Here is a 9640-nt window from a genome sequence, read left to right as displayed (position 1 = left end):
ACATGGCCACTGCAGGAGTTTTACTGTCATCTTTAAATCCATAATTAATCCTATAAGAGTCATATTTGCTTAAAACCAGCTATTTTAGAAACAATGACTTGCTACGTCACTTTTAACTGACGGATCAGGGATTTACTACATAATGACTTTATGTCCTAATATTACTTTTGAAATGACTTTCTTCAACACACTACACTGACTTTTTGCAAGATATTTACCAAGATTATTTTTTTGTTGACATACTTTCAGAACTTTGTTCAACATACAGTACAATGCCAGGGCTTTTCTAAATCACTTTTTCTGAATACAATACTGACTTTAGGCTACAACCTTTTTTATATACTATATTATCACTTACTTAAAAAAAAATCTGACTTAAGTTTTAAGGACTTTTCAACACACTGTATGTGACCTTTTTGGACACACTGACTCCGGCTCTGGTTTGTATCCTGACTTGAAGTATTGATATGGATCCCTGAGTACTTTCCCCCCGATGTATTAAGAAGTGTCTGTGCTTCTGTCCTAAAGGCAATACCTGATGAGGAATCCGTGTCCCACGTTGCCCTTCCACCATCAGATACCACCGCACCACTCGGACTCTATAGAGTTCTACCAGAGGCTGTCCACAGAAACTCTGTTTTTCATCTTCTACTACCTGGAGGTAAAACACTCAACCCACACACCTTGTTGTTTGTCTCCCAAAGATGTCAGCTTGATGGTGTATTTGACCCCCTCCCCCACTCTCAGGGCACCAAGGCTCAGTATTTGTCTGCCAAGGCTCTGAAGAAACAGTCCTGGAGGTTTCATACCAAGTACATGATGTGGTTCCAGAGGCACGAGGAGCCAAAGACTATAACTGATGAATTTGAACAGGTGCAGACTCACCACAGTACACATTTTCTCTCAAAGTTTAGGGATTGTGGTTTGAGGTTTTGAATGCTTATTCTTTCCGCCCCGCTGTTTCTCCAGGGCACTTACATTTACTTTGACTATGAGAAATGGGGCCAGAGGAAGAAGGAGGGGTTCACCTTTGAGTACAGGTACCTCGAAGACAGAGACCTGCAGTGACGGACGGAGTGACACAAAAGGACAGAGAGAGACAAAAGTGCTGCTGTTGACATTCCGAGACTGAACTTCAAACTGTGGATAGAGATTGTGATGTGTAGTAGAAACCGTCTCCGAAAATGGAGGCTGGTGTCTGTATAGGCTGCATCTCAACGTGAAGGACTCGCTCCTCCTGCGGCGCCTTGCGTTTGACAAAAATGCCCTGTGGGCCCGATCAGAGGCATCGCGCTGCTCGGGTTCTCACGAGAGATCTTCGTCTGTGCCTGTCTGTGTGCACACTCCTTATGTGGCATTAGGAAAGCCTACCCCATGCATGTTTTATTTTACGTTTCAACAAGATTCTCTATACCACCTACCCAACATGAGCCTGGAAGCCTTCGACTGGACACAAAACAAACCTTGGATTTGATTAAATAAACTGGCCATCTTGTATTTACTGTAATTTGGTGGAATGGGGAGGTACAGTGGACATTTTAGTCATGGTGTGTAGGACTGGCTTCTTTTAAGACCCTACAATGCCTGTTGAATATGGTCACGATTAGAGATAGTGAGCGGTTATCAATAGTTTATTGATATTGTCTTGGTCGATTAAAACGCTTGAGAGTGACCACAGGGCCTCTCCCTGTGACCGGGAAAGAGTCCTTATTGGACATTAAATTGCTATGCAATTGAACTGGTCTCTGACTCCCTCTTTATAAATAAAATGTTTTTAAGTTAACCTGTCAAATGCATTATTTTGGCGCATTAATGTTTGTGACAAATTAATAAACTTGTAAATTAAATCTTGAATAGGGTTTGAGACATTTTATATATGTGACGTTTGATTTGTACACCATTAAGTAATTATCACTCGATGCAAAATGCCACGGTAACAGTAGTGAATGTACCTGTGCCCAAATCACCTTTTACTTACTCAAATACACCAATAGCATTAGAAAATAAATCTGAGATTGGTTCAAGGCAACTTCCCACCTTAAAATAAATGGTTGACGTTACTTCATCCTAAAAATCCACCGTTTAATTTACCACCTATACAGTGAATGTGCACTGAAACAGTTTACATGGAGCGAGCCTAACATTCTGATGGTAGATTTAACTTGTAAGAAATGTCGACTTTGCCGTGGTTCATGTGCTACACTGAAGAACAATGAGGTTGACGAGTGTGGGACAGATCGCACCTTTTCTTGGCAGTTTGAATGGAGTGTTAAACTGAATCAGATTTTTCCATTTAAGCCACCATGAAAACTTGGGCTCTGTCCTGCATTTCAAATATCATGTGTGCGATTAGTTTTCAGGCTTTTTGGGGGAGGGAGGGAGGGGAAGGGTTGGATTGAGGATGTGATAATACAAATTTTAAAAAGGAAACTACAAAAAAGTCATGAGATTTGCCTTTTATAGAATCTATTTTTGGGGCTTTTAAGGTATTCAGAAAGGGACTGTCAGGAGATTGCTAAAATGTGAATTTCAAGACGTATTTACAATTTTTTTTTCTGTTCTGCATGGAAGATGTCATAAAACGGGGGTTTAAAGAGGATTGTAAAATTTCAATAAATACTTTTAAGAAATTACAAGTCAGTGTGTGGTGTAAAGTGTTGTCATTCCTCAATAGATATTTATTTTCCACTAATCGAGATGAGCTTGGCTTTGATTGGTTCTGATATATATTGTTGGTTTAGAGTAGATTTAAGTCTGGTGGGCAAGTATCAACTTCCAGCTAACAAGTTGAGATTTGATGAATGCATTTACTTGTTTAGTTGAGTTGAACTCCCCCCCCCCCCCTTCCCTACAGAAGACAGAAAGCCTCATGAAATCTTTACGTTTTATTAAAATGGAGGAAGAAATGAGTAAAAACGAGATTGAGAATATACTATCATTTTACAGTGTTGAGTGCAACTGTCCATGTGCGGGACGTTGACGACGACGCGTGTTCACGGCTTAGCTTCTTTCTTGACTTTGAGGAACTCCGCCATGTTGGAGAAGTACTTCTGGTTGGCTTCAGCCACCTTCTTCTCTGCGGCCTGTGGGTTCACGATCTCCAGCCCCTGCAGACAAGAGCCACGGTGAGCTCACGAGGCCTTCACAGTGCAACGGGCTGCTCAACAGAAGAGGTTTAACTCTTTTTACCTGAAGCGGCGTGAACGCCACACTGGAGCTGATTCCCGAGGAGCGGTCTCTGACTGTGGACTTTCCTCCGTACGTCATGCTCTGCTTCTGCAAGCTCCTCTGTTGTGTGCGACACAAGCGTACCGGGACTTAAGAGACAGGTGGAACTAATAAACCAGCCGATGTAGGAGGGAAGCTGAATGTTTACCTGTAGGGATTTGGAGATTCTGGCTTTGGTGGCCTCATTGACTTGAGCCTGCCTGATCCGCCCGCTGCCGCTCTTTCCCAGCTGACCCAGACTGAAGCCCAGGTCCTCTTGGTACGCATCGTCTTCAATCTGAAAAAACACATCACAACTTTATACTATGTTGGAAAAATGTTATAGTACAATGTGACTCAAAATAAATAATGAAAACATATTGTGTAATATGTAAAACAATGACCGTTATTCAGAGGCTAAAGCAAGCGTTTGAGAGGACAAGGGAAAGGCTATCCAACGTGTACATTTCTACATATTTTAACTACTTTTGTACATTTTGCTTCTGTTTTTAAGTGAAACACATTCCTCGAGTATGAGGTCTCAAAGGCAAATAACTAAATATGGATAATTCAGACAAAAGTATTAATATTCAACATTGCCTGAACTTAGAAGTAAAACTTTCATGATAATAGTTGAACGATATGAAGCATTATGGAAAATGTCTACTGACCTCTGCAAAGGTCATTCTGTTGGCATGTTTCCTGATCTCCGTCAGACCGAGACGCTCCTTCATCTTTCGATACCTTTAGAAGAGATAAGAGCAGTGGAGTCAGTTATGCGATAGAAACAGAGTCGATGGCGATATTCTTATCGTGCAAGTTGTGCAAGTGTATTGCTGCGTCTTCTTGGTTTTGCTTCTCAGGTTCAGGTGTTGCAGAATGTTTGTATTGAAATAAAAGGCTGCCCTAATCAATTCATTTGTACTCTGCAATATTGAGCATCTGTGGCCTGTTCAGGGAGTTTCTGCAGGTGGCATGATTTGTACCTCCTTCCTCCTCTCTTCTTCCTCTGCCCATCCAGAGGGGCGGGCAGCGGTTTGACCTGCTTCACTGGCGGAGGCTCCTGCCATTTATCAAACTTCCTCTCGATTTCTTCTTTTAGATCGTAGCCAACCTACAAAAAGAAATAAAAAATGTCTTGAATATAGCTCCATCCAAAAGCTAAATGTTAAAACATTCAGACGCGTCAGCTCAACTACAAAGCAGGTATTTCTATACATGTTGGGCCTTGTTCCATTTAAATGAGAATGCATTACAGAATTTAGCATGTTTGTACAATGAAGATTTTGTAACACTCGTTAGTGCCCACACAGCTCAAATTTAGCACAATGTGCATGTGGTCCATTTGGACAGTCACCTTGCCAACTGAACTCTCATGGAAACTGTCCACTCGGGAAGCCAGAGCGCATTTTGCAGACACCAGACGAGCTGCCTTCCTCCTGAGGTCCTGAAGACACACAATGGAAGACATGCGTTAGCTACACAGTCCTCATTCAAATGTACAAAAAGAGAACACTGCAATAGGTTGATGTATGTACTGACAGGTGGTAGTGACTGCACAACATCACAGTGGTAGATGTAGCCGGTGTGGGGCAGCAGGGAGGCGCTGCTAAAGCCAGACAGGGTTCTCCTCTGAGCTCCCAGCAGCATCAGGTTACAGGCGGGCATCTTTGAGAGGTTCGTGAGGCCGCCAGCGATACCTGCAGCGGAGGGGAACCAGAGAGAGCGAGACTGATCAATACATATTGTATTTGAGACAGAGAAAATGAATGACATAAGTGTACTGTAATAAATAATCTCAACAATTTCAATCTAAAACAGATCTTTCTCAATCTCACCCATGATCTTGGCAGCTGTTGACGCTCCAACAATGACTGACAGATTTGGGGCAATGAAAGACATCTTGGACTCGACATATTCATAGATCCTGTGTTTGGACTGGTTCAGCTCTAGAGCCATGTCACATGCCTCCTCGAGTTGCTTCAGTTCTTCCTCACTCAGCAGTGACCTGAAACCATAAAAAGAATACACAAAGTAAACTTCAAGATAAGCATTTAAATGTTCTCCGTCATGCGGACGGGAGAGATGAGATCGATAAAGTGTGTGTGCTCACCCCTGTGTGGTCGAGGCGGTGACACTGACGACCATTATCGTAGCATTGGTGAGGATTTGCTGCAGAGTTTCATTGGTCTTGCATTTCTCCAGATTGTTTCCAAATTCCTGAGCAGGAAGCACAAAAGAAGAATATATGATGCTAAAACCACATTTTAGATGATACCATTTTATTTCGCCTATTTAATCATATAAATGTTCTTACGTACAAGTGATTATGCTCCGATCAGAGTGTAGCAATTCGGATTGTTAAAATTTGAAAACAATTAATTAAAGCATTAATGCATGAGGTCAATCGGTGTACTTTCTTCAACTCTACACACTTAGGACACAACGCCTTCAGTTGTTAAAATCATACTGCTTTCCCATGACATAGGAGACTAATATTTTCAAGACAGACGTATTACCCTTTGAAAATTAATTATTGGCCTGCTGCAGATGTGTAGCCATACATTCATTAACAAAAAATAGTCCTCTGTCCAATTAAATATACACATAATCTGAAGTGCAGCAAAAGCAACTCTGGGGCATCGTACTTTCATTTTAAAATAATAATAATGTCAACTCATCTCACCTTGACTGTTCGGATGTAATCTAGAGAATCTGGCACCAGAGACTCGAGCTCTGGGAACCTCTTGGAGTACTTGTCCCGAGTGAACTTGTAAATGATATCTGAAACCCAGGGAGAAAGAAAGTGTTATATTGAGCAGGAAAACATTAAACTCGTTACATTTTGAGTTATTCAACCAAGCTGGAACGCCCAACTCACTGAGCTCATTGTCGATCTCCACTGTGAGGTTGTTGGCTGCGACAATCAGTCTGTATTCTGGGTCAGACTCGACTGGACCAGAGACTAAAAGAAAACCAAATCATACCAACCATATTCAGATGCCTAGTATATATATTCAAATTGAATTAAATGTTGTGAGGAACATATTAAACAAAGGCCATAAATACAATATACCCTCACCCTCTGAGTTCTTGCGCTGCTTTCCACTATAAAATGTAATTTTGTCCATAATTTCTGAAAACTGGAGACAAAATGAAAATGTTGTTAGACTGACCGAAAAAAAAGTATTTCTACAAAGATCAGTTTAAAAACCCCACCTGTTTGCTATTGCGGAGCTTGGCGATGGACGAAACGCTCTCAGTTTTGCTATAGTCCACCTCCATCTCCTCTGGGATGTCTTCCAGCCCTCCATCTGGCCTTCCCCCTGTAATTTCTCCATCACTTTCCCCATCTAAATCTCCATACAACCCATCATCCCCTTCATCGGCGGCCTCCTCCAAATCTGCCAGGAGCTCATCCGCCAGAGACATCTGCAATTAGCAGCAGAAGGTTTGAGGACATTTAAGGGAACTGGTCAGATGAGATCAGATCCGTCTCCAACATTAATCCGATGAGTGTTAGTGAGTGTTAGTAATTGCATCAGTTGATAACATTATATGGCATCAGAAACGTCTGAAAATGTTTTTTTTGTGTTATGACCTTAAATAATATACATTTGTTGTATTCGTTAAAGCTGAGTGAATTGACAGCACTAAGCAATTATCAGATAAATTACACATTTCATAAAAACCGATTAATTAAATATAGAAAATAAAGAAACGTTATACATTTTATTAAACAATTTATGAGTGGAATCATGTACAGTATGAAATAAGACTAACATTATAACTATTTAATCATAGTTTGGCCTTCAGTAAACAATAGAAGCAATTCAGGACACCGCGTTGTGCTCGCGCTATTTGTATTTGGCAAGTTCGCCCTTTTATAAACACATCGGTCAGTGAATTAACAAAACGAATCAATGCGACTAATTATTACAACCCATTACAACAACTTTAGATTTGATTAATTGTGATGAAAACATGAGAAACTGGGGACGTTTTGAAAGTAACTCGATAAGTGTGAAGGCTGATTTCAGTTCACCACCGATACATAAACAGTATAACGTCAACGGGGCAGGCAAAGAGTAAATATATATCGATGGCATTAACGCTAGCTAATTAAAAAAGGTGCATGTTGTTAACTTAGCGTTAACCTAGATACATTTACACTAATCATGGTTGTATCGTTCACGGCTCGTGCTCGCTAGTTAGCGTTAGCAAACGTCGGCTCGACGGCTTGAGAAACGCTTCGTGAGAAACACAAACTTACCTTTAACCTTCAATCTCCGGCTGCCGGACGAAACAACAATTAAATGTAAATGTATTGTTTGGTTTTCAAGTAAAAACTTGCTTTGTTAAACGATGTTTTCCTCGTCAGACTGTGGCGTAGTGGGCCAGCGTTTGACGCAGACTAAATACGTCATCTCCTCCGAAGGGCATCATGGGAAATGAAGTCAATACTCTTCTTCTTCTTCTTCTTCTTCTTCTTCTTCTTCTTCTCACATTACGTCTGCTGCTCAAGTTGCTGTGACCAAGTCTTAATCTACTCGTGTTTACTTGTTATTTTCTATTGTTTCAACTGCTTCTCACCCCTCTGATTTTATTTTTTATTTCATGTAAGCATCTTCCTCTTGTCTCACCATCCCAATAGTGCTGCCACAGTTTGTTTATTTCCCTCCAACCTTTGTTTTCTCCACTGATTTTAAAAGTTTGATATTTATCTACAGATATCTTGAACTAGAAAATAATATATTTTATATACTACTAGGTCTTGAAGATTTCGCCTCTTCCTGTTGTAATGCTTGGCAATGCTGACACTGAGTCTCTACAAATAAGTATTTTACTTTTCACATCTCCCGCCCAGTCTAACTCAAACAAAACAAATAACTCAACGTGTTAAAATACGACTCTGAATCTTCACTGCTTCCCCTTGGTCTCTGTTAGTAGTTCTTGGATGGATGTCTGTATAAAGCTGCATGTAATCACTGTACAATCTATCATTATGACTGTCTGCTGTCGGCTGTTATTTCTGTGCTTGATATTCAGTAGCTCCGTATCCACACACACATTCTGCAGCAGTCAATTCCATTTGACAATTAGACAAAATTATATTTAATTAAGTTAAATTTGTTCTGCTATACCCTTGCCTACCCACACAATTCAATTCAGTTATTTTGTATATCCCATTATCACAAATTACAAATTTGCCTCAGAGGGCTTTTCAATCTATACACAGACGACATCCCTGACCCAGGGCCTCCCATCGGATCAGGAACAACTCCCCAAAAACCTTTCACAGGGGAAAAAAGGGAAGAAACCTTCAGGAGAGCAACAGAGGAGGATTCCTCTCCCCGGATGGACAGGTGCAATAGATGTCACACACAACTTGTGTTTGTACTCCCCTCCGCCAACAGGCCCTAAAGACCCTCTTAGTTGGATGACATTTGTGTGACCCCTTAGATGTATCCAGTTATTGGGCATCAGCTGTGTCCTACCGAGCTACAGTAGCATTTCTCCTTCTCAACTTGAGGAACACACACTGGTGCCATTTTCACTGACCTTAAGTAAATCCTCAGAGCACTAGTCTGAATAACAGATGACAGCACAAACTCAGATGCTGAACCGTACCACACACAGCCATAATCAATTACATTTGCGATGCATAAATATATGTCGATGATGCTACGTTCACTCTCCAACTCAGACACCTCAAAGTCAATAAACTGCACAAACGGAGGCGCTTCAGCAGGAGATATACGAGTCTTCTTGATTATAAATAGAGCGCTTTACGATTACAAAACAATACAATTTATTTTCATGAAACAGTTCAGGAAGAGGTTCACATTTTGTAGTTTTTATTTCCCCTTGTTTTACATTACCCCTTGAAAACCATTCTTTAAACAATACAGGTTTTAAACCAACACTTAAACAGACTAAACAAATGGACTAGTTGAACCTTGACTGCAGGATGAACTGTTATTAGTAGAAAATGGGGTAAATTAACAGATACACAAACAAATGGAGTTATTTACAGTTGAAAGGCTTTGATTTTTCATGCTAAACTACATTAACGGTCTTTAAACAAGGTAAAATAATGACAAGACAGCTAAAGATTCCTAGACATTGGAAAATAATGACATATTACAGGACAGTTTCATACAGATTGGCATATATTAACAAGTACAATTATATAAAATACTTTTTTAGCAATTAACACATTTGGGAAAATATTCTGATTTTGTTTGTTATGAAGATCTTAGAGAAGGTAAAACCTAGATGCATTCAGTCCCAAACAAATTATAGCTAAGTTAATATATGTTAATTGCAGAAAGCAAATAAATAAACAGATAAATCAATCAAATATTGCATAAAAACAGGCTTTACATAAATAATGTAAACAATGTAATAAATATATATAATATAAATTAAT

At 40.1% G+C, this 9640-nt stretch overlaps 2 protein-coding genes across 2 annotated transcripts; one reads left to right on the top strand and one right to left on the bottom strand.

Moving 5' to 3' along the window:
* The first annotated feature begins 43 nt into the window (after positions 1 to 43).
* Positions 44 to 2640, top strand: LOC130191605 (CCR4-NOT transcription complex subunit 3-like). The gene is made up of 3 exons (XM_056411253.1): positions 44 to 661; positions 748 to 873; positions 970 to 2640. Exons 1-3 carry the CDS (start codon positions 539 to 541, stop codon positions 1066 to 1068), a joined length of 348 nt encoding a protein of 115 aa, XP_056267228.1. The 5' UTR covers positions 44 to 538; the 3' UTR covers positions 1069 to 2640.
* A 232-nt stretch (positions 2641 to 2872) lies between these two features.
* prpf31 (PRP31 pre-mRNA processing factor 31 homolog (yeast)) lies at positions 2873 to 7623 on the bottom strand. The gene is made up of 14 exons (XM_056411252.1): positions 7481 to 7623; positions 6427 to 6639; positions 6290 to 6350; positions 6089 to 6172; positions 5894 to 5991; positions 5321 to 5427; positions 5046 to 5215; positions 4750 to 4907; positions 4565 to 4654; positions 4194 to 4321; positions 3879 to 3951; positions 3377 to 3505; positions 3190 to 3288; positions 2873 to 3107 (listed from the first exon to the last, which is right to left on the bottom strand). The coding sequence occupies exons 2-14, from the start codon at positions 6637 to 6639 to the stop codon at positions 2994 to 2996; spliced, it is 1524 nt and encodes a 507-aa protein (XP_056267227.1). The 5' UTR covers positions 7481 to 7623; the 3' UTR covers positions 2873 to 2993.
* Positions 7624 to 9640: the final 2017 nt, after the last annotated feature.

This window comes from Pseudoliparis swirei, unplaced genomic scaffold, assembly GCF_029220125.1.
Source record: "Pseudoliparis swirei isolate HS2019 ecotype Mariana Trench unplaced genomic scaffold, NWPU_hadal_v1 hadal_180, whole genome shotgun sequence".
NCBI classification, from domain to species: domain Eukaryota; kingdom Metazoa; phylum Chordata; class Actinopteri; order Perciformes; family Liparidae; genus Pseudoliparis; species Pseudoliparis swirei.
The sequence above is the reverse complement of the archived record's forward strand: the minus strand, read 5'-3'. Positions and strand labels throughout refer to the sequence as shown.